At 36.0% G+C, this 26498-nt stretch overlaps 1 protein-coding gene and 1 long non-coding RNA gene across 2 annotated transcripts; one reads left to right on the forward strand and one right to left on the reverse strand.

Moving 5' to 3' along the window:
* Positions 1 to 568: 568 nt before the first annotated feature.
* On the forward strand, positions 569 to 3787 carry LOC128025730 (protein Tob1). The gene is made up of 2 exons (XM_052612267.1): positions 569 to 788; positions 1780 to 3787. Coding segments are annotated over exons 1-2 (1020 nt in total). The 5' UTR covers positions 569 to 786; the 3' UTR covers positions 2798 to 3787.
* Positions 3788 to 15150: 11363 nt separating this feature from the next.
* Positions 15151 to 19312, reverse strand: LOC128025752 (uncharacterized). The gene is made up of 3 exons (XR_008186219.1): positions 18715 to 19312; positions 17654 to 18248; positions 15151 to 15493 (listed from the first exon to the last, which is right to left on the reverse strand). It is a non-coding gene; the product is annotated as an uncharacterized LOC128025752 (long non-coding RNA).
* Between the last annotated feature and the right edge of the window lie 7186 nt (positions 19313 to 26498).

Here is a 26498-nt window from a genome sequence, read left to right on the forward strand (position 1 = left end):
GCCAACATCATCGCTGTATATATATATATATATATATATATATATATATATATATATATATATATATATATATATATATATATATATATATAATTTTTATTTTTTTTCAAGCAAGAAGATCACCCCCCAATCGAGTCACTCCGCTCACTTAATGCAGGCTATTTCTTTATTTACACCTTCTCTGAAATTAATGAAAAAAAGATCCACTTTTATGCGAATTTTTAGTAGGTCGTATTATAAGCTACAACGCTAGAACAATATCTAGCCATATGCTGTAAATATCGCGCAGTTATGATGTGTCTCGATCGATCAAAACAACAAAGTAGCCATATAATAATATTATGCTTAGATCTCCTACGTGTGGAAGAAAGATAACTAGGAACGCCAGCCTGGAATGTACTAAATCCTTATTGGTCAAGAGGCGGGTCTCTATGGTTGTTGACGTAGCGCGCGGCCAATCAGCAAGCAGAACTCGGAGGCGACTGCGTGACGAAAGCACGTTTGTCCAATCGTAAGCGCCGCTGAGGTTTTGACCTCTGAAAACCGCATCACCGCATGTCCGTGGCGGAGGAGCACTGTAAAGCAGATCCAGGCAGGAGTTTAAAGGGCAGAGTTGTAAAAACTCCAAGGCAGTGGGGAGTCGGATTGCCTGAAGATAGACTCCAGAAAAACAGCACCACGGTTCCACGAAGAACAAACAACTAATGTTGACGCAACCTAACTGGAATAATCTTATCCATTACTGTTAGCTAGGAGCTGAAGAGGAGAGGAAAGCACGGGCGTTGAATGTAAGTATCTGGCTGTAGATTATAGCTTTATGGCATTGCTTGACGTGGCTAACGTCAGTTTACTCGAATATTGTGTTATTTAAACCTGTTTGACTCGGTGGAGCACGAAAGGAGGCGTTAGGCAGAATGACAGCATTTGTTTTAGACAACATGCATTGGGGTTCAACAGCGATCGAGGCTCTCAGTCCCCTAAAACCATCTTTGTGTGCTATAAGGAAGGCTAACAGCTGTCGGAGCTGTCACTTTTGAGTGCGCTGTCGCTTTAAGAAACGCATTACAGTCCGATTCCGCCTGATTCCCGTTCTTGATTAATGACCGGTTTCTCGCGAATTCGTTGTTATCCAGGCTCTCTGAAACCATTCAGTCATGTGACCTGCTTTCTATGTCTCTACTAGTGTGTGTGTGTGTGTGTGTGTGTTTTACGGAAATGTCCGGTCAGCCTGCTTGACCCGTACTAATCCCATGTCAAAGTTCATTCTTATGCCTAAAACCCTTGTTTTATTTCTCTGCTGGATTTCCAGAGCGATCAAGCTCTTCCGTTTACAGTTTTGTCGTCTCATGTTCATCTCAATGGCCGTGTCTCAAATTCTACGCGTACTGCACGTCTGCTCCGTGACCGAATATCGAAACCCTATCACAGTCCTCGCGTTGTATTCGGTGTGCTGGACTGATTCGGTGAAGCCTACACGCCCCGTGACGCTATTGGTCGCGAGCCTCGGGGAATCCGATCGCTGGGGTGTTGCGCAACTCGTGTCGCATTGAATCCGAATGCCCTATTTTCACATAAAGGCGTTTTTACGCAACAGTTGGCGGAATAAAGCAGGGAAGAGAATCCGCGTTATGTAATCCTAGATGCACGGTCCATTTAACCCTTGCATGCATGCCTCTTCCTCTCCAGTCTATCAGTGGTGTTTGTTTACATACAGTATGATTAATGCATGCTTTATTAGCCAGCTTCTCAAAACCTTGCCTCTTTCCTCCCCTCTTAAAGGAGCGCCAGAGGATTTTCCTGTGAAACACCAGCACTCCTGGACACCACACAGACTATGCAGCTCGAAATCCAAGTAGCGCTGAACTTCATCATTTCATACCTGTACAACAGACTCCCGCGGCGGCGAGTCAACATCTTCGGCGAGGAGCTGGAGCGGCAGCTGAAGAACAAATACGAAGGACACTGGTACCCCGACAAGCCATACAAAGGATCCGGGTTCAGGTGCATCCACGTGGGAGAGAAGGTGGATCCGGTGGTGGAGGAAGCAGCCAAAGAAAGCGGGCTGGACATCGAGGACGTCCGCAACAACTTGCCTCAGGAGCTCAGCGTTTGGATCGACCCTTTCGAAGTGTCCTATCAGATCGGGGAGAAGGGAGCGGTGAAGGTGCTCTACGTGGACGATAGCGGAGACAACGGCTCCGAGCTGGACAAGGAGATCAGGAACAGTTTTAACCCGGAGGCTCAGGTCTTCATGCCAATCTGTGACCCGGCGGGAGTCTCGTCCGAGTCCAGCTCGCCCTCGCCGCCTCCGTTTGGCCAGTCGTCAGCCGTCAGCCCGTCCTTCATGCCGCGCTCCACCCAACCTTTAACCTTCACCACCGCCTCGTTCGCCGCCACCAAGTTCGGCTCCACCAAGATGAAGAACAGCGGACGCAACGGGAGCAAAGTCGCACGCAGCTCTCCCACCAACCTGGGCCTGAACATCAACAGTCTGGTCAAGCAGAAAGCCATCTCCGGCTCCGTGCGTTCGCTCTATGGTTTCGTCCCGGGCAGTGCATCAGCGCTCTCTCCTAACGCCAAGGACTTCGTGTTCCCCAGCCTCCAAGGCCAAGGGGGCTCCAGCGGGGCCGTGTTCCCGAGCGAGGACCCGCTCAGTCCTCTGCAGTACTGCAATGCCTTCGACGTGTTTGCAGACTACGGGAGCATCAGTGACCAGTCGCTCATGGATGGATTAAACCTCAGTCTCAGCAACGTGCAGTACTCAAACCAGCAATTCCAGCCGGTCATGGCTAACTAATGTTCAAATGATTGTCGGGGAACGGCGAACACGCACAACTGTGGATTTGGAAACAGATCCCTGGTAGTCACTGATAAGTTCATGTGCCCAAGGGTGTTTGTTTCACTTTATTTGATTATTTTCTCCCTTGCATCTTTATTTCTTTCTCTGCCCCCTTGAGTTTGTACTAAAAAACTTGTTACACACACACACACACACTTACATGTCTGAGTTCAGTTACATCGGTCAACAACACGCATCGTTTTCCTTTTTGGCCAATACAGCAAAAAAACAAGCATTTTTACTACCTTTTGGAAGAAAAATACTCTAAAACATAAAAAAGAAACCGAAGCTTCAAGTTCTGGCCTCTTACCGTATTTTAAAGTTGGTAAAACTTGGCTGATTTTTACAAAATTGGCACTAATGCATATACATCTGGGGTTATGTGGTCTTTTTCTAATTGTATAATTTAATTGAGTACAGAGTTTGTAAAATATCAGAGTATATATATTGTTTCTACAACACTGTATTGCGTTTATATCTTTTTACTACTCCAGTGATCTGTGATGGCTGCAGAAGCTTTATGTTATAATATATTTTGGTTTTTCTTAATTTTTTTAAATTGCTAAAGAAATTCACCTTTAAAAATCGATTTAAAAAAAAAATGTGTACAGAATATTCCTTTAGTGTTGGAATTTCAGTGTAGGAATATTTGCTTTTTTGAAACAAAAAGAGTTGTATTTTCTGTTAAGAGTTGAACAGATTTTTGCTATATTATGGACAATGTAATCGTATAGATTGATTTTGTACCTACATTGTGCAATACTTGATAAAATATGGTATAACGAAGTATTTTGAGTCAGTGTCTTACATGTCAAGAGGGACTGAAATAGTTTATACTAAGTTTGTATTAAAATGCTTGGAAGTAATAATATGCTTGTCTTTTACTTTCTTTTTTTATTTGATATTTGCACCCTGGATTTTTTTCAATAAAAGAAAATTTATGCAAAACCATTGGTGTTCCTTTTTCATTCATGTTATGAAATAAGCATCTTTCATCAGTAATTTAATAATTCACCTAAATGCTTAAAAGAGTTTGACTAGAGCCAATATGATTCAGATTGAAAATGGTTGTAAAATCTGAAGCACAAAATGAGGAAGAACATTTAAGGAACTCAAAAACACTTCTAAAAATATATTTTCCTTATTCAATGTTTTTGGCAGATTAGACCGGAGCAAATGAGCCAAATGCATAATCTTTTCTGACCTTCTCAGAATTAAATGCATGCATTGAGATGGATTGAGCGTGATAAATCCTGTCTGAAAGCAGCTGAATGTTGAGCTAAACAGTCAAACACTGCAGTGCGAAATCAACGTGTTCTTGCTGTAAGATGACCTTTAGAAGATTAATAAGAGCTTTGGCTGATTCCTTCATTTCTGCGTCTGTGTTGTAACTACATCTAATGATCAGGTGGCATTTCCTCGTGGCTCTCAGGTGGGAAACTCTTAAAGATCTGAACTGTAAACCATTTCGGAGCACAATCCCAAATGCGGTGAAGGTTGAAAACACATGACTCGTGTTTGCTCTTATTGCATTGCATTGAGAGGTTTACTGCTGTAGTCCAGAGCAACACATGCTTCAAATGGCCACTTTGTTTTCTCAGCTGACATGCAAAGCCTCTGTGAGAGCGAGTGTTTTGAGATTACTCTGGTCATGGCATTCACAATGTGCACTTGTTTATTTTTAATACTGCATTTTGGGACTTTGCTGATGCCAGCGTGGACGCTGATACAGCACCATCTGCTTATCTCCAGTGTGTTTGGCAGTGGCAGTTCCTCTGGTATCAGCTTAAGCATATCGAATGAGAAAAAGCAGGTTATTTGACTTGGATAATGTGTTTTGGTTGCATGCACTAGACTGGGTTCATCCATCCATCATCCATCCGTCCATCTATTGTCCATCCGTCCATCCATCCATCCATCATCCGTCTGTTCGTCCGTCCATCCATCCATCCATCATCCGTCTGTCAATCGGTCCATCTGTCCATCCATCCATCTATCCATCCATCCATCCATCCATCTATTGTCCATCCATCCGTCCGTCCATCCATCCATCCATCATCCGTCTGTTCGTCCGTCCATCCATCCATCCATCATCCGTCTGTCAATCGGTCCATCTGTCCATCCATCCATCTATCCATCCATCCATCCATCCATCTATTGTCCATCCATCCGTCCGTCCATCCATCCATCCATCATCCGTCTGTCCGTCCGTCCATCCATCCATCCATCATCCGTCTGTCTGTCCGTCCATCCATCCATCCATCATCCGTCTGTCAATCGGTCCATCTGTCCATCCATCCATCTATCCATCCATCCATCTATTGTCCATCCATCCGTCCGTCCATCCATCCATCCATCATCCGTCTGTCCGTCCGTCCATCCATCCATCCATCTATTGTCCATCCTTTCGTCCATCCATCCATCCATCATCCCTCTGTCCGTCCATCCATCCATCCATCATCCGTCTGTCAATCGGTCCATCCATCCATCCATCCATCCTCTGTCTGTCCATCCATCCATCCGTCCATCCATCCATCCATCCATCCATCCATCCATCCATCCATCCATCCATCCATAAATCCATCCATCCATCCATCCATCCATCATCCGTCTGTCTGTCTGTCCGTCCATCCATCATCCATCCATCCATCCATCATCCGTCTGTCAATCGGTCCATCTGTCCATCTGTCCATCCATCTATCCATCCATCCATCTATTGTCCATCCATCCGTCCGTCCATCCATCCATCCATTCATCCATCATCCATCTGTCCAATCCGTCCGTCCATCCATCCATCTATTGTCCATCCTTTCATCCATCCATCCATCCATCCATCATCTGTCTGTCCGTACATCCATCCATCCATCATCCGTCTGTCAATCGGTCCATCCGTCCATCCATCCATCCACCCATCCATCTATTGTCAATCCATCCATCCATCCATCCATCATCTGTCTGTCCGTCCATCCATCCATCCATCCATCCATCCATCTATTGTCAATCCATCCATCCATGCATCCATCCATCATCTGTCTGTCCGTCCATCCATCCATCCATCTATTGTCCATCCATCCATCCATCCCTAATCCTTCTGTCCTTCCATCTATCCATCCATCCATCCATCATCCATCCACCCATCATCCGTGCGTCCATCCATCCATCCATCCATCCATCATCCATCCATCCATCCTCTGTCTGTCCATCCATCCATCCGTCCATCCATCCATCCATCCATCCATCCATCCATAAATCCATCCATCCATTCATCCATCCATCATCCGTCTGTCTCTCCGTCCATCCATCATCCATCCATCATCCGTCCACCCATCATCCATCCATCATCCATCCATCATCCATCCATCCATCCATCCTTCCATCCTTCCATCCATCCATCCATCCATCCATCCATCATCCATCCATCCATCCATCATCCATCATCCATCCATCCATCATCCATCCATCCATCATTCATCCACCCATCATCCATCTATCAATCCATCCATCCATCCATCATCCATCATCCATCCATCCATCTTCCATCATCCATCCATCCATCATCCATCCATCCATCCATCCATCATCCATCCACCCATCATCCATCCACCCATCATCCATCCATCATCCATCCATCATCCGTCTTTCTGTCTGTCCATCCATCCATCCATCCATCATCCATCCATCCATCATCCATCCACCCATCATCCATCCATCCATCATCCATCATCCATCCATCCATCATCCATCCATCCATCCATCCATCATCCATCCATCCATCCATCATCCATCCATCCATCATCCATCATCCATCCATCCATCATCCATCCACCCATCATCCATCATCCATCCATCCATCATCCATCATCCATCCATCCATCATTCATCCACCCATCATCCATCCATCAATCCATCTAAGATATAAAACATTTGCATCATGATTTCCTGGAAAGCTGTTTTGAAGCAGCACATATTGTGGAAAGCTCTACAAATGAATCTATTGACTTCTAGAATCATTCACATTAAGGACAGGAACATGTATTATAAAGCAACGAAACAGGGTCAGTTTTGATTTGATGGCCTGATGGCCGTGGCTCGGATCAGACAGACTTTGAGAAGTCGCTGTAGCTTGAGCAGTAGACGCTGTGTCTGTAAACCAGCTTTGAGTTCATCAGAGCCGAGCTGATCATGTCCTGACGTCTGTGAGCTTTCATCATGACTCTAGTGGCAGAAAGTTTGATTCAGTTTAATTTGTTTAAATAAACAGATTTACAAAAAACGATTACCTAATTTGTCAATTGAGTCCTTGTACTATGTAGCTACTGTTTTTTACTCTTACAGTTTTGTTCTGTTATTTAATATTTATATATGTAATATTTTGATATTTATATTACAATTGATAATAATTTCAATTGTGTATGTGTGTGTTTTTAAATTTTTTTAAATTAATGTAATTAGCATTTTACATATTCAAGTTAGATTTTGTGTCCCTTTTTAAGATTCGGTAATTCATTTAAAAGGTTAATAAATGAGAAAGATATCCAATATCTAATTGATAAAATATTCAATTTGAGTCCCTGGACTACATAATGTGTTTTTGACTATTATAATTCTATTGTAGTATGTAGTATATAATTTATTATATAGAATATCATATTTAATATAATATTTAATATTTAAATATTTTAATTATAATTAAAAGTAGTTTTTATATTTTACTAATAACTACATTATATATGTATATTAGATTTCAATATATTAAATCATATTAATATTATAAATTAATATTATATATTTTTATTGTATTTACTATACATTTTACATTTCAACCTTATTGAAATAAGCTTTTATATATTTATGTACAGTGAAATTTTTAATTATATTATATTATATCTTATTTCAAATGATGATTTCGTGGTAGTTTAGCCACACTTTTGTATCTCAGTAAAGCTGGTGATGGGATGCTGTCTGGTTCTGCTTCCCCATCTGACACAGATCATCGCTGCTTTAATCCTCCTCTTATGACTCCGTAAGCCTTGCTTTAGCTCTTTCTAAATGGGTTTGAGTTCAGGAAGCGTTGAGTCGTAATATCAGTGCACAAGGAAACACCCTGTGTATGTCAGAGCCGAGGAATTCCTCTCTGATTCAACTCAAAGGAATCCCAGACATGTGCTTCGTGATGTATAGGAAACTTTAACACGGGGCATGACCTCAGTGTCACATGACACACACTACCAAAGCCGTGATGAAACACATGTGGCTTCTCTTCGCCCGAGGGCCGTGTTTTGGCTCTGTTTCTTGGAGTTGGCTTGTGAAACCTCATTTTAATGTGGTCAGAGACGTCATAGGATCCGGTGAGGTACTGTAAGTAAATCAGTGCAGCACTCTCTAAATTATTCAGCAGCACAGAAAGCCAAGGCCTCACTGATGTGCTATATGATTTTCAATAAAGGTCATAATAGGATGGAAGAATCCATGACTCTTATGACTTCTCCTGAAAGAGTAGAAGCACATATCATTGCAACTTTAAATAGCAATTAAAAAGTGTCTCAGTTATTTGAAATTGGGTGTAAAAAGTCTGTTTTCTCACAAAAGTCTGCAAAATGATTTTTTTTCTTGTTTTCTAGTGCAAAAATGAAACGTTGTGGTAACATTGTTTCGAAATGTTTCTAAAACGTTGAAATCTCCAGGTTTTTTAGTTAACAAAACAATGTTCCACTAACTTTATCTCTAGTTGTGAAAATGTTTCCTGTATATGATTGAGAAGCAAAACTATTTAAGATATTAAGTCTTGCTTTCTGAAAATTAAGTGGGTTTATGCTTGAAACAAGCAAAAATATCTGCCTATGAAACTTAATTCAAAAAGGAAACACGTGATGATTTTTCTCACCTCTCTGACAGAGATTACATTCCTGGGTATCTTAATATTTAAGACTACAGTAAAATGCATATATGCACATTGTACATCCCTGTACATCTTAATATTTAAGACTACAGTCTACACTCATGCACATTATTTTGCGTTCTATATTTAATTCTACTATATAAATTTTTTATATTTTATTCTTATATTTTTATTGTTTACTTTTATTTCATTCTTACATAGCTTTATTTATGTATATTTTCATCTGTGTTGTTTCCTTTAATAATTGCACTGTCCACGGAGCGGACCGGACTCACATTTCACTGCTGGTTATATATGCTATATATAATTTTGTATGTGACGAATAAAAATCTTGAATCTTGAATCTTGATTGTGTTTAGATATCTGTCTGGAAAACAAGACAGAAGTTATTTTTTCTTTGTGCTAATGATTTTTTTTACTTATCGTGTTTGTAAGGCTATTTTTAAGGAAACACACTTTGATATGTCATGTGCATGTACAAACTGCAAGTGCATCAGTCTCAATATTGCAAAATTATTCATGAGTTCTGGTAGCAAATACAAAAATCTTCTCAGTATATGCCAAAATGCATCTGAAAAGACGAACCATAGTCACAAGTCAAAGCAGGTTGAGAAGGAAAGTTGCCACAAAAGAAAAACGTCTGAGACCACAGTAAACAGACTTAAGAAAGTTTCACGGCTTGATAAGTTGAAAAAATAAAGTAACATTTTAGCCACACCCCTGAGTGCAAGATGAGTCATCACTGTTTTCCCGGAAAGAAAAAATTCTACATGTTTTTAAATGTGTATTTTGTCAACAATTTTTACTACACTAGTATACAGATGACCTCAAGTCATCCATCCATCCAAGTCTATCACATATAGAATAAAAGTCATAAAACTCAGAGTCTTATGCCAAGGGGCCAGTACCAGAATATCTAAATAAAAACAGAATATATAAATATATACAGAGATTTTAGAGTTTCTAATGCAAAAGAAGTTTTAAGAGTTCCATTGTTTTTCAGTGAAGAGTGTTTCCATAATTATGCCATGGAAGATGATTCCTTGAAGAAGCTTTATAAGAGACATTTTATTTTGTCTTCGTGTGAAGATATTTTAATAACTGTGGATCCATGATGGAAACACAAAGAACATTTTCTTTAGTGGAAAGTATCCATGGATGTTAATGGTTCTTCATGCTGATGAAGAAAAAAAAAAAAGTTTAATACATTTGTGTATTAAATAAGTACATTTTATTTATATAGCACATTTGAACACAGCGTAGCTGACCAAAGTGCTGAACAGAGTATAAAAAAAAAAAACAATAAGAATAAATACAAATAAAAATTAAGATTAAACCACCTTTGGAAGACAATATACTAAAAGCACAGTACTAAGATTAGATTAAAACGCCGGGGAGAAAAGATATGATTTCACGCCTCTTTTATAGCAACTGAAAAAGCTCTGTCACCCTTGGTTTTTAAACATGATCGAGGGACAATTTCGGGAGACCAAAACAATAATTTCAGGTTTGTCTTCATTAATTTGGAGAAAGTTATTTTTTAACCATTTCTTGACATCATCAAGACAGTCCAACAACTGTTGAATGGAATCAGCAGCTTTCAATGAGATACACAACTGGGTATCATCAGCGTATAGATGAAATTAAACATTTAGCCCTCTAATAATATTCCCTAAAGAAGCATATATAAATTAAAAAGGAGCGGGCCCAAAATGGAACCTTGAGGGACACCACTAATAATAGGAGCTGAAGAAGAGGAAAATTTGCCCAATGATACAGAAAAGGACCTGTCTCCAAGATATGAAGTGAACCACTGTAAGGCAGTACCCTTGATACCAGTCAAATGCTCTAAATGCCAAAGAAGTACATCATGATCAGCTGTATCAAATGCAGCTGTAAGATCTAGTAGCATTAAAACAGCATTTTTGCCAGCATCAACTGCAAGTCAGATATCATTAGATACCTTTAACAAAGCCAGATTGGAAAGGTTCTAATACATTTGCTGAATTAAAAAATAGGAACAATTGTGATTGCACAAATTTTTCGAACAGTTTTGACAAGAAAGACAGCTTGGAGACATGGCGATAATTATTTAAAGAACCCTCATCCAAACCCTGTTTCTTAAGCAAAGGTTGAACAACAGCATGCTTAAAACAATTTGGCACTAACCCAGCATCCAAAGATAAATTTATCAACACTTGGATACTGGGGCCGATTTCAGAGAAAGATGTCTTTGGTTCTTTTAAGTGTGATGATTTTGGCTCACATTTAACAAAAACCCACCAATTCATATACACAGTATTTTTTTATTGTGTGTGCGTGTGTGAATTGTTGACCTTCTGGAAAGTATGTTCATGTACTGTACATGTACTCAAAACTTGGTTGGGTTCCAGAAGAGATCAGATGTGCTAAAACACTAGTTACATTTAAATCTAGACTCAAAACTCATCTGTTTAGCTGTGCATTTACTGAATGAGCACTGTGCAATGTCCAAACTGATTGCACTGTATTTTATGTATAATAATTTTCTATTCTTAACAGTTTTAAATTAATTTGAAACCTTTTAAATCAATTAAAAATAATTTTCAAGTTTTTAAATTCCTTGTTTTATTGTTTTTTTTTTTTCTTCTTCTCTTTTATGTAAAGCACTTTGAATTACCATTGTGTATGAAATGTGCTGTATATATAAACCTGCCTTGCCTTGCGATTCTACAATAGGTTCTTTATAGTGAAAAAAAGTTTTTCAAAATAATGAAAAATTATTATTGTAAGAAATGTATACCGAAAAGTTCTTTTGGGAACCCAAAATGGTTCTTCTAAGGCATTGCAGTGAAAACTCCCTTTGGAAGAGTCTAAAGAACATTTTAATAATGTATCCACTATAAAGAGCCTTTTCCAATGCAAAGTTTCTATAGGTGTTAAAGAGTCTTCATGGAACCATCAATGCCAATAAAGAACCTTTATGTTTTGTATGCATTGGGTATGCAAATCTGAGACCACAATAACAAAGCAGAAAAGGTTTCACTCATCTGTAGGACAGATGCAACATTTGACTAGTGCTCTCAGACTTTTGTCCCGTTGGCTCTCAGGGTGTGAGAACTGGAGCCGAACACCTGGCAGCAGCTCAAGCAGGATAAATTACTGCGTCTCACTCCTGTTTGTGCTCATGACTGCTCAGCTTCAGCGCACATTCACTCAATAGTAAGCATCCTTAAACTCACAGCTCGGCCCAGCGATCAGTCAAAAAGAGAGCTGAGGTCACTGTTTAGAAAGAGCGCACATAATAATTGGCTCCATGCTGGGAAGCCTTTTAAAAAGCCTATTCTTGTACATGAGAAACCTTCTCTGACTCCAGATTATTGATTCCCTTGTGTTTATGTTGAGAATGAGGACCTGAACAATAAACTTGAGATTTAGTACACTAGAAACTTTTGTATCATTATTTTTTTGTTGTTGTTGTTGCTTATTGTATTCTAGAAGTATATATTTTATCAAGCGGCATGAAGTTTTCTTCTTTCTGCTGAAGAACCTTTTACTCATTAGGCTTTAGATATGCCAAGAACCATGATTGGTAGACAATTTTATCAAAAAAAAATTATATATATTAAATTCAAGTTTATTTGTGTAGCATTTTTTACAATACAAATCATTGCTTTACAGAAAATTAAGTTTTTACAATATTTAGTAGTAGCTTATAAGTGGAGATGAGTTTATGTGCAAATGACAGGAATTTTCTGAAAAAAAAATTATACAAGGCATACTCAACCAGACATTGAACATTATTAACAGCAATTATAATGTGACTGCATAGTAAGTAGCAATATTTGTTAGTTCTGTTGTTGATTCAGGGTCAGCATCATCTGAGGTCCTCTGAGGGTCAGCATCATCTGAGGTCCTCTGAGGGTCAGCATCATCTCTTCTCAGATGTTCTGGATCCAGACTGGAGCTTGTGTAAATCCTAGTTACCACGGGATGAAGATCCAGCAGAAACAGAGAAACACATAGAGACATCATTAGCATAGCTGCTGATCCAACAAAGTAAAATTAATTAGTTTAACCAAAGCTAAAGAATAAGAATGCACATTTGATCAGATACAACTGCAGTCACAATTTAAAAGATACATTATTCGAATGCTTGGCGAAAGAGATGTGTTTTTAACCTAGATTTAAACAGAGAGAGTGTGTCTGAACCCCGAACATTATCAGGAAGGCTATTCCAGAGTTTGGAAGCCAAATGTGAGAAAGCTCTACCTCCTTTAGTGGACTTTGCTATCCTAGGAACTACCAAAAGTCCAGTGTTTTGTGACCTTAGGGAGCGTGATGGGTTGTAGCGTGGTAGAAGGCTAGTTAGGTACGCAGGAGATAAACCATTTAGGGCCTTATAGGTAAGTAATGATAATTTGTAACTGATACAGAACTTAATAGGTATCCAGTGCAGAGACTGTAGAATTGGGGTAATATGATCATATTTTCTTGACCTGGTAAGGATTCTAGCTGCTGTATTTTGGACGACCTGTAGCTTGTTTATTGAAGAAGCAGGACAACCACCTAGAAGTGCATTACAATAGTCCAGTCTAGAGGTCATGAATGCATGAACTAGCTTTTCTGCATCAGAAACAGATAACATGTTTCGTAGCTTGGCAATGTTTCTAAGATGGAAGAATGCAGTTTTTATAACATTGGAAATATGATTTCCAAAAGACAAATTGCTGTCTAATATAACACCCAGATTTCTGACTGTAGAGGAAGTAACAGTGCATCCGTCTAGTTGCAGATTGTAATCTACAAGATTCTGTGTAGTGTTTTTTGGTCCAATAATTAATATCTCTGTCTTATCTGAATTTAATAAGAAAAAAATATTGGTCATCCAATCTTTTACATTTTTAACACACTCTGTTAGCTTAGATAATTGGGAAGTTTCATCTGGTCTCGTTGAGATATATAGCTGAGTATCATCAGCATAACAGTGGAAGCTAATTCCGTATTTTCTAATAATATTACCAAGGGGCAACATGTATATTGGAAATAGAAGGGGACCTAGGACGGATCCTTGTGGAACTCCATATTTTACTGATGATAAATAAGATTACTCCCCATTTAAGTAAACACAATGGTAGCGATCGGACAGGTAGGATCTAAACCATCTTAGAGCCTGCCCTTGAATACCTGTATAGTTTTGTAATCGATCTATGAGTACGTCATGATCTATGGTGTCGAACGCAGCACTAAGATCAAGTAAGGCTAGAAATGAGATGCAGCCTTGGTCTGACGCAAGAAGCAATGGTGGGGCCTGAAACCTGACTGAAATTCTTCATACAGATCTTTTTTTTTTTTTTTTTTTGCAGGAAGGTGCTAAATTTTAAGAAATAAATGGAAGATTTGAAATAGGCCTATAATTTGCCAGTACACTAGGATCTAGTTTTGGTTTCTTAATAAGAGGATTGATAACCACCAGCTTGAATGGTTTTGGGACGTGACCTAAAGATAACGACGAGTTTATGATATTGAGAAGCGGTTCTTCGGCTACAGGTAACAGCTCTTTCAGTAATTTAGTGGGTACAGGATCTAATAAACATGTTGTTGGTTTAGATACAGTGATAAGTTTATTTAGCTCTTCCAGTCCTATAGTTGTAAAAAGTTGTTTACAAATAAAAAAATGAAAAATATTTTTTTACAGTGTGGTGAAATGCAGGTGGTATTAGAGGGAGGGGCATGCAAATTCTACAGAGCACCTGATTGGACAAACAATTAGCCAAGCCCCTGAGTGCAGGATGACTCATCAATAACTGTGCTCCCTTTTTTCCAGAAGAGAAAACTGTAAACTTGCTTTAAATATGAATATTGTAAACATTTAGAAGTGCTAAAATACAGATGATCTCAGATATACTGTACTATATTTGCACTAAAACCCATAAAATGCTAATTTTGATTTCATATGGTCTACAAAGTGCCAACAGAATATCCAAAGAAATGTAGAGGTGAACAAAGATAATATTTTATGCTTCACACATTCTCACTAGGGAGCTGAATTTTTTCAATGCATAAACCCTCAACTTAATATGTTGCTGCAAAAGCTGTCTGATTAAAGACTCTACAAATAAAGAAACGATTAATGTGAAGCTATAACATCTTAAACTCAGCATGAAATCAAAATTAACCGAAATAATTTCCATAATGCAAGTTCCTAGTCAGTGCATGATTGTAGGTTTAATCAGACTTTATTATATTATATTATATTATATTATATTATATTATATTATATTATATTATATTATATTATATTATATTATATTATATTATATTATATTATATTATTATTTTACTATACAAATACATTAGCTGTGTTACCTTTATTGTGTTTTTGTTGTTAATATTTCTTATTAAACCAATGATTGCTAGTTTATAAAAAAAAACATTTTCTGTAAAGCACTTTGAATTAGCAGTGTATGAAGTGTGCAATATAAATAAACTTAGTAAACATCCAGTCATGAATGGATTTTTTTGTAATGTTCTATGTGTTTTATTCTGATCTAGTTAAAGTCTCTCTAAAAGGGTATGAACTAAATTCAGAGGGGAGTAAATGTGCATCGTCTGACAGAAGGACATGTCATTTCTCTGTTCTCTGTGGTTTGAAGAATACAGGACTGAGCCGTGGTCCTCACCTTATCTGACTGACCAGAGCTTGTCGAGTCCAATTAGAGAAACACAGCTTTGTTCTAATCCCATCTCCCTCAGGCCAGCGCTGAATTCAAGTCCTAGATGAAAGACATCACATTATGGAGCTCTTCAGGGAGTCTGAATCCACTGTGTTCCAATCTTCAGTTCATTCTGATTTAATGTCAGGATATTGGTGCAAATAATTTAACAAATCCGTGTAATAACACGACAGGAAATGAGTAAGGAGATGAAATTACTTTGTAGGTTTAAGGCAGATACCACACAGTTGAAATTACACTCATTCCTCATTAAGGCTAAGCACATCAGCACAATACGTGTAAACAGGGACACATTTGCATGTGAACAAGACTGAATGATATGTTGTGGGTTCTTGGGAGGTTTCCATTTGGTTTTTATTATTTGACACACAAGAGGAATGGCACCATACTGTGAGAAATGAAAATCCTCTCTGGGTTAAAATGACTGAAACAACATGAGGTTTTAAAACAGTTTTTTCTTAGTTATGTGAGTGTTAGAGAAAACATTAAGTGAATGTTTCATTTTATGATTTTGGAAGCACCAAAATTGGGAAAAGTTCTAGGAACCATTAGAGAGTATTACGGGTTTTTTTTTTTTTTAGGTGTTTAAAAATAGCTAGGTTAATGTCCAACTAAAATGTAAAAAAAAAAAAAAAAAAAAACACATTTCATGAGTTTTGTATTAATAATGTTTTCATTCCAGCAAAAAATAAAAATAAAAAATTCTAAGTTTTATGCAAACATTAAGGCAATATTCTATTTTAGCTTTTTGCAATCATTATGGAAACATTACATTTAAATGGTCTTGAAGTTGCTAGGTTGGCTTGAGAAGACTGTTTTGACTCTGGTTGCTATATCTTTTTTAATCTTTCTAACTAATCATGCTAGCAAAATGCTAGCAACATGTTAATCACGTTAGAAACACGATTACAAAAATGCTAACTAAAGGCTAATCATGCTAGCAATATGCTAATCACATTAGAAAACATGCTAACAACACGCTAATTATGCTACAAACATGATTACCAACATGCTAACTAAAGGCTAATCATGCTTTTTCATGCTAGCAAAATACCAGCAACATGCTAATAATGTTATAAAACATGCTAGCAACATGCTTACATGCTAATTATGCTACAAACATGCTAGCAAAATGCTAATTAAATGCTAATAATGCTATCAAAATGTTACCAGCATGCTAAGCACATCAGAAACATGGTAGAAACATGATTAACAACATGTTAACTAAAGATTAATCATGCTGGCAATATGCTAGCTACATGCTAATAATGTTAGAAAACATGCTATCAACATGCTTACATGATAATTATGCTAGAGACATGTTAACAACATGCTAATTATAAGGTAATCGGGCTAGCAACATGCTAATCACATTAGAAACATGCTAGAAACATACTAGAAAACATGCTAATCATGTTACAAATATGCTAGCAACATGCTACCAGCATGCTAATCAATCTAGAAACATGCTAGCAACATAAAACTACATGTTAATCATGCTATCAAAATGAAAGCAAAATGTTAAACGTGTGAAAAACATGCTAGCAACATGCTAATCAATCTAAAAACATGCTAGCAAACATGTTAACTACATGCTAATCATTCTAGCAGCATGCTAATACTTATAAACCATGCTAGTAAACATAATAACTTAATGTTAATCATACTAAACATCCTAGCAACATGTTAATCATGTTAGAAACATGTTAGCAAAATGTTATTTGTGCTAACAACATGCTATTGACAGGTTAATTATGTTAAAAACATGCTAGCAACAGGTAAATCATGCAAATCATGATTAACATCATGCTAACTATGTGCTAAATATGCTAGAAACATGCTGTCAACATCTAATCTATCTAAATTTTCAAACTTTAAACTTTTCAGGCTAAGCTTTTTCAAGCCAACCTCAAGGTTTGTCTTGTCAAACATTTTAATTTATTAGATTTTTTTATTATCTAGTAACATTTAAAAAATATTAGACAAATGTCCAGCTAGACCATTTGAGGTGAACTCGTTCCATGAACGATGTACAAATAATGTTTATGTGCTGATGTTCTATTAACGTTACTGGAAGAATGTTTGCTCATAGCATTGCCATAACGCTCAAAGAACTTTCCCTGTTCCTCGTAAAGACTCAAAGTGACACCAGCCTGCTCTCTGTTGACCAGCAGGAAAGGTTAGTCTGGAATTTCTTACCTCAGCTCACACACACTGACTGCTGGGCTCTTGTTTCTTGCCTGGTTTCAAAGGTCCAGGGCAGCAGATTGTAACCAGAGAGTCAGAATGTGATGAATGTCCCATCGGTTTACAGCACAGCACCTGAAGCCCCATTGTGCCAGAGCCTCAAGCTTGTTAATGCTGATATCATCAGAGTCCCTCAGGCCACGGAGGGGTGTATCTGTCGCTCTTCAGCTGTCAGCAGATAGTCTGTGATCCACTGGCTCTTGTTCTGGAGCAGCGCAGTATCACGCTAATGAGACGGCACAAGCCAAACATCCACACGATAGAAAACCAGTAATGAGATCTCTTGAACATCTCAAGTGATTCTCCGAGACGGAAACGTGATTAAATGGAAAGCAAACTGAGCTTCTCCTGATAAACGTGTATCTCTCTTTGAGGTTTTCAGAAGAGATATCAAAGATTTCTCAACAACGATTTCTCAAACCCGTCTCAGATCTGCAGTCAAAATGCACTGAATTCAATTTGAGCTCAAATATTTCAAATCAGATTCTCCCAAAATCATTCATGCATAAATATACTTACAGTGTGGCATCAGTTGCTTCATTTGATCCTGTGAGCGAAAAGAGGAAACATATTTAAAAATCTAGTTTTCCTTACATCATAAATACATGTGTGCACACAGTATCTTAAGAGTATATAAATAATTGTATTTTTTAAGGTCTAACAAATATTGATGTATTAATTCTTACTAATACATTTATTATTGTTAATTCATAAATGTCACATTTTGGGGTGTCACACCATATTACATTCTTATAAAAATATGATTTTTTTTCTGAGTTATTAGTTAATTAAAACTAGAGTAAATAAAACTTTTAAAAATGTTACTTGAAATAAAATATGAAAACCTTTTTTATTACAGCTAGTTGCCAAGGCACAAAAAAAAAAAAAAAAAAAAAAAAAAAAACCAAACATATATTTACATTTTAACAATATACTAAAATAACTAAGAGTAAAACTGAAATGTAAATATATATATATATATATATATATAGTGACACAAAACTACTAAATACCGTTGAGGGTCACTGCGGGGTCAAGAGGGGTCATGATGAGGCTTTTACTTTTGCCGCTAAAGTTAGCTGTGCTCTCTTCACCCTCTGTATTTCATCCATGTGTGTGTTAAACAGCCTGATCAGCATTTACACATCTCTCTTTCAACAACCTCCCAGTCTTGACTCTGCTCCTCCAGTCCCTGGAGTCTCCTGCAGTGTCTGTGTGTCTCAGGGCAGCTGGACGGACGCTCTGGATTTAATATTCACTCCGGTGTGAGTAACTGAGCCGGGCTAACTGGGTACTAAAGATATGTTCCACTACTCCTGTTTGTTTTCTGTGACACATACTAAACAGAGAGATGAGTCCAGTGCATGAATGTTAAAGCGATGTGAAGCACACAGACCTGTTCCAGTTAATAAAGCTGAATAAAAACAGCCCATTAATGCAAGTTCAGTAACAGAGGAAAACACCGCTTTAATGCTTTCAGTTCAAAAGCTGATTAGCTGAAAAACATTGCATGCATTTTTACTTTGCTTACATCAACAACAGATACTTTAATGTGCGCTAACTAACTTTTGCATTATAAATGAATTTTAAATTCAAGAAATAGGTAGTTCACTTCAGTTATACCTGAAGTAAGTGTTTTATTACCGTAAGATCACAGGATTAGTTGAGGAAGAACAGGTTTGGTTCAAATACTAAAAATGATAAGATTCTTTTTTTTTTTTTTTTTTTTTGCATTATGACATTTTATTACATTTATTTAAACACTAAATAAATAAAAAAAAATACATGTTTCAGTTATTTAATGCAAGACACTATTGGCAAAACCATTGTTGTTTTTTATGCCGTTTTTGACTTTGGTCTTTTTTTCAGACTGGTGGAAAGAAAGCATCCACAATACACATTTAAGTGTTTATTTTATTGCATTTGCATATGTATTTCTTCAGATCTAATGCATATCTTAAGGCAGTGACATTCACCAAGCTTTGCCGTTTTATTCCTTTCTGTATTAAAAGTATTTTCAGATTTATGGAGTGATAAAACGAAGAATTCAAAATCTAGTATGTCAACAAAATCAAACAAGACTTTATCCAACGTTCAGAAAACTGTTCTGGAAATGCATGCAAATTAGTGCATACTTATTAAGAAAATGCCTTATTTGCATATTTAAACATAACATTTCAGAAAACTTGTAATTCAAAAGAATGAACTGGGGGATCTATTAAAATCTGTTAACATTTTTACCCTATTCGCCTGCAGAGTCGTGCATTAAATAAAATGTTTTGCTTCATATAACCCAGATTGCACGTCTGATGGCAGAAGATCATTATGTTATTGATTTAAACTTTTCTGTTCACACACACACACACACACACACATACACACATTTTATACATGAATTAGAAACTACATAAAATACAGCAGTAGTTTAAAATATGAAAAGCTATGTTAATGTTTGCCTGGTTGTGTTTAAGTATGTTTTTGAATTCATAAAGAGAAGATTGAGACATTTTCTGCATTATAAAATCTCTATGTTGCTGTTCAAAACAACCCAAATATATACCTTTTGCATTAGAGAAAAATTGTTAAGAATGTTTTTTTTTTAAATTATATTTAAAATAGTGTCATTTTTCAAAATATGTTGATGAATTTAAATTTAGCATTTTATTAAATATCCAATATCAGCCAATACTGATTAATTAAATGTTGAACAGTACACAGTATGGTACCAAAAAAGTGCATTTATTAATCCTAAATCCTTATATTTAATGAAAACGTGACTTATAATGGTCACTTTTCATTTCTGAAGTATAAAAACCCAACCTGCATGTTTTGAATATTCTGTAGGAATAAAATAATGGAATTGATTGGAAACATTACCTCTCACCAGATGACAGCACTGGATTGTTCACTGTTTCTAGTGTTGTCTGAACATGTGGCTGTGCTGTCTGTTTCTCTCCATCATGTCATGTGTGTCAGATAACGGCTGTAGCTGTGGGTTAGTGTTGAGTAACCATGTCCTTCCCTCTTCTTGATCTCGCTCTGTAAATCCCCACGATGCATTACTGGAATTGCCTTATGACGTAATATCTCTCTATGCTCAGCAATAAAACACAGAAAGCATGGATTGTAACTGAGCGTTTGGACATGAAAGAGTTCAGCCCAAATTAAATCTAAATGAAAAACCGGCTATTAATCACGCCACTTCCTAGAAATGCACAAACAACTCACTCGCACTCAGTGAATGATTCTCTGCACTAGCGGCAAACCATATGATCGTTTTTAGTAAAAGAAAATCTTTTACAAGAATTTTTTTTTTTTTCATGTGGTCCAGGTGATGTATGATGTGCCATAAGAGACCAGCGCTAACTGAATAGACTTCAACCAGTCATATCCCATAGATCTGAAAAATATAGCCAGGTCCAAAGGTTGGAGAAAAAGGGATTTTTTAATGGAAAAACAATTGTTTCAGATAAATATACCATAAAGGTTTTGAGAACATTATTAAAGACGAGATAACTTTGCACAAATAGTCTGGAACCCCCTTCCTCAAATCTTACCCTGGAGGTCCAATGCACTGCAGAGTTTAGCTCCAACCCTGATTAAAGTCACCTGTCTGCCATTTTCGAATGATCCCAAAGACCTTGATTGACACTGATTAGCATGCTCAGGTGTGTTTAATTAGGGTTAGCGCTAAACTCCGCAGGAAAGTGGATCTCAAGGTCCTGGACACCCCCCCCCCCCCCTTCCTGGACCCCTTCCAGTTTGCATATCAGTCCAACCGCTCGACCGATGATGCCATCTCCACTGCCGTCCACTCAGCACTCACACATCTGGACATAAAGGACTCAGAAAGGTCCAGCTGGGGCTCAACACTTGGCCGTGCAACTGGCTCTCATTATATGTAAACGTATCAAGGACTGGTAATAAAGGACGCCCCATTCATGCAGCTGTAAGAATCTCAGAAGGCTTTGAGAATCAATCACAATAAATAGATTATAAATCAGCTGATGATAAGCGATCTGCCGCAGCTGTTGCTATCCGTACAGGTGAGGTTTAATCAGTGGCTTATATTACTCAGAGAGTTATTGATCAAGCCAAAGTGCACATACAGAGTCTCTAGCCATTTATTACCTGCCATTTACTCAGAGCCAACAGAGCAAAGTTTTGTGAGCTTGGAGAATCAAATTATCATCTGTCAGCAGGTTTAAAACCAACCCATCTTTAGTGAATGGAGAACTGGCTCACTTTGATATAAAATGTGCAGAGCATACATCAGAGGGATGTATAAACATATATATACACACACACACACCCACACACACACACATTTGTTTTTGTGTAAAGTGTGTTCATCCCATAGGTGTAATGGTTTTTATTCTGTAGAAACTGTATATTCTATGTCCCTTCACCAACCCTACACCTAACCCTAACCCTCACAGGAAACTTTGTGCATTTTTACTTTCTCAAACATTCTGTATGATTTATAAGTGTTTTGAAAAATGGGGACATGGGTTATGTCCTCATAAGTCACCCTCTCCTTGTAATACCTGTGTCATACCCATGTCATTACACACACACACACACACACATACAAGGACATACAAGACTTCATCCCAACGCACACAAACACTTCATGAGATGACATTTGTATAACAAACTGAAACCACAAGTGACAACACTTCAGTTTATTAATTATTGCATATTATATCATCATAAAAATTTAAGCAAAAAGTTGAAAAGAAGATGTGAAAATAATATAAAATGAAAAAATAAATAAAAATTGTGAAATATTATTAAAATTATGTGAATATCTGTAATGTATTTCTGTGATGCTCCGCTGTATTTTCAGCATCATTCCTCCAGTCTTCAGTGTCACATGATCTTCAGAAATCAGAATAATATGATGATTTACTGCTCAAGAAACATTTCTGATTATTTTTACAACTGTAATACATTGGAGTTTCATCGAAGTATCATTTTTTTAAGAAACCGATACTTTTATTTATCAAAGATCCATTGAATAGATCAAAAGTGACAGTAAACATTTCTAATTATACAAAAATGTATATTTCAGATAAATGCTGTTCTTCTGAACTTTCTGTTCATCTGTGAATCCTGTAAAATAAAATGTTTCTCGAGCAGTAAATCATCATATTATTCTGATTTCTGAAGATCATGTGACACTGAAGACTGGAGGAATGATGCTGAAAATACAGCGGAGCATCACAGAAATACATTACACTTTAACACAGATTCACACAGAAAACAGCTTTTTAAATTGTAATATTATTTAATAATTTTTTATGTATTTTTGTAACAGTAAAATGCAGCCATGATGAGTGGAAGAAACTGTAATTTTAATGTTCTTGGAATATCAAAAAGTAAAATTTCAACAACATTATATTTTGGGTAAAAATTTTAATTAGCAAAACTTTCACAATTATTTTTGTAACCTTTAAATACCATTCTAATCATAACAAGAAAACTTGACATTTTAACGTTCTTAAAATATTAAAAAGTAACATTTAAAATTTTGTGTTTAAAATAAAATAAGTAAAATGTTTAAAAATCATTTTAGTCACCTTCAAATAACATTCTAATCACAACAAAATCATGTTATACTTTGGGTAAAAATTAAATTAATAGAATGTCCAATAAACCTTTTAGTCACAACAAGAAAACTTGTCATTTTAGTGTTCTTAGAATATTAAAAAGTAACATTTAAAACATCTTAGGTTTTGAGTAAAAAAACTAAAATCAGCAGAACTTTCAAAATAATTTTTGTAACCTTTAAATGACATTCTAATCACAATAAGAAAACTGGACATTACACCGACTAAGTATCTTGTGTATCTCATAGATGCTTCTCGCAGACGTTGCATGGGTCGAGGCCGTGAGAAAGCACCTGGGAAATCAGGCTAAGCTGCACTGAAACTGATCAGATGACTCTGAAATAGCAAACAATGAAGCGGTTAAATGAAAGCTTTCTGTGAGGTGATGAGAGTGTCACAGGGGTTCAGCTGACTCACAGAAACTGCACAACATCACAGCTAGCTCGCTTATTAAACAATGAATCATGCTAATTATCCTGCACCTATAAAATAAATGCAGCGTATAATTCGTTTTGGTAAAAGGATGATTATCTTGCAAAATGATTCTTGGTTTTGCTGCAGCAGGTGAAGTAAGCTGATCGATCACGATGAATTCTAGCAGAAGAAACAGTGGCCTTTTAATACTTGACCAGTATTTACTGTAGTACTGCAAGAAGTATTTATTAGAGAAATTGTGTTGAAATGTTGAAACAAATTGTAATAAAATTGAAGTAATAGTGTTATATTATCTGTGTTTAGTATATCACCATCTGTATGATTTTAATCATTATATTAAATATTAGCAGTTAAAGAGAACTAAACAACCAAAAGAGGTACAATTAATATGACTGCTTTACAGAGTAAATCATTATATTATATTATATTATATTATATTATATTATATTATATTATATTATATTATATTATATTATATTATATTATATTGTATAAACAACAACAAAACAATTAACAGTGGGGGAAATAAAGTTTCATATTGTTTTCTGTTTGTTACTGTAACACTTGTTTTCAGATAATTAATCTTAAATAAAATATTAAATTATAATACCATTATATTTTAAGTTATTAAGACTTGTTTTCTGAAAATATATTTAATAAAGCATTATATTAATGATATTATATTACACTGTATTAAGCTATTAAATCTTTTAGATTTTCAGAAAACCAACTTTTAAAACGTTTTTTTATTATCCCATTTTATTTTATTTATTTTGCCATAAATCTCACTAAACTTGCTTTGATGAAGGCTTAAAATAAGATTTATAAAAAAAATAAAAAAAAAATAATAATAATAATAATAATAATAAAGTCAATGGGGTTGGAAATACATATAAAGAAAGCTTCATATTATTTTGTAATTGTAATAAATAAATTATATTAAATATATAAATATGTAAATTAGTCATCTGTATTATATTATATTATATTATATTATATTATATTATATTATATTATATTATATTATATTATATTATATTATATTATATTATATTATATTATATTTTTTTAAACCATGAATTTCATTAAACTTGCCTTGATTTAAACTTATAACAAGAGAGAAAAAAAGTCCGGCAGAGGTCATGTGCTCCTCATGTGTCGGGTTGAAGCTGAAAGCTGATTGCGTAATTGGAGGAACACGGGCAGTGGATTTTTGGAGCAGCTTGTTTTGGCTCAAACCCTGATGAGTGAGTTACATAAGAGAGAAGAGGAAGAGTTCAGGGCGAGAGCGTGAGACAGAGACACCCTCGAGTGTTGGATATAAACAAGCAATGGTTATAGCAGGACAGAGTGTGTCTGCATGTGTGATGCTCATAGAGAGAGGTTTCCGAGATCAGGCATCTTTATTTTGTACATATCATGTTTGATTCTGTGTAAAAGGAAAGCATGAGACCTTCAGAACTATCTGTGCTCCATCTGTGTGCACAGGCTGCATGTTAAAGAGCTGAATTAGACTGAAGTGAAACACTAGCGATTGAAGAACAGCGTCTGTATGACACTGACATCTGCTGATGAGTTCAGAACATGGCACAGACCAGCAAACCTGAAACACCTGGACTCAAATCATCGCTTTTCATTTGTAGTTATTACATTTCTATCCTTATTTGACCAGGCAAGATTCTTTCTTACAACACTGGCTTGGAATTGCTTTGGCTGAAAGGATGGGTAACACAAATTAATGAGTGAAACATTCTATAAACTACATCAGAAGTTAAATTAATTTAAATTATAGGTAATATGCCAGTTACAATGTTAATTACAAACAAACTACAGCTGCTAATATTCACAACTCACTTTTTAAATATAAATAAATATTAATTGTATGGTCTGTTTTCACTTTCATTTCAGTTAAAGTTGTAGTAATTTTGTTGTCTTTTTTATTGTCTTTATAGTTTACACTACTAATTTTAATTTAATAGGTTTAAATAACTTAGTTTTAGTTATTTTAGTACTACAACTTTAAAGAAAATGTGAAAGGTTGCCTTTGAGAAGAGCTGAAATAAAATAAATGTAAATCTAAATTGAAGCAATTTAGTTTAGCTTTCTTTAACAACAATCAGTCCAATGCATCTTTAATCGATTTTTCCATACATTTCTGCCATATGCACAAAAACTGACAGTCACCACTGATAAGATACTACTAAATATTGTAGAAACTTAATTTTCTGTAAAGTTGCTTTGCAATGATTTGTATCATAAAAAGCACTATAAAAAATAAACTTTAATGTTTGGAACATTTCAATCTTATTTTACTGAGACAGATTACTGGAGATATTGAGCGATGATTGATATTTGTATCATTTTATATCAGTATTTGCTGTACTGTTAGAAATAACTCATTGATTTATATTACAAGCATCAGAATTTCATTTAAATAGCAGCATTTATATCATATTTTTATTCTAAATAAAACTGATCTATCTATCTATCTATCTATATATTATTTTGTATGTCAGATTTTAAAGGGTTAAAAATAAAATCTAAATTCAGCAGGATATTGATCTGTCAGTTGCATTGAATGATTTGTCTCAAACAAATATTTGTGAAAAAATGGGGAATTGAAATCTTTGAAGGCAGTTTTCTAAAAAAAAAAAAAAAAAAAAAAAACCTAACCTTTCCTCCACTTCAGCAGCTCTTATATAGACCAGCATTTAGAGTTTTAATGTTTTTACTGAGGGGTTTGTTCATCT

This window comes from Carassius gibelio, chromosome A12 (genome assembly GCF_023724105.1).
Source record: "Carassius gibelio isolate Cgi1373 ecotype wild population from Czech Republic chromosome A12, carGib1.2-hapl.c, whole genome shotgun sequence".
Classification (NCBI taxonomy): Eukaryota; Metazoa; Chordata; class Actinopteri; order Cypriniformes; family Cyprinidae; genus Carassius; species Carassius gibelio.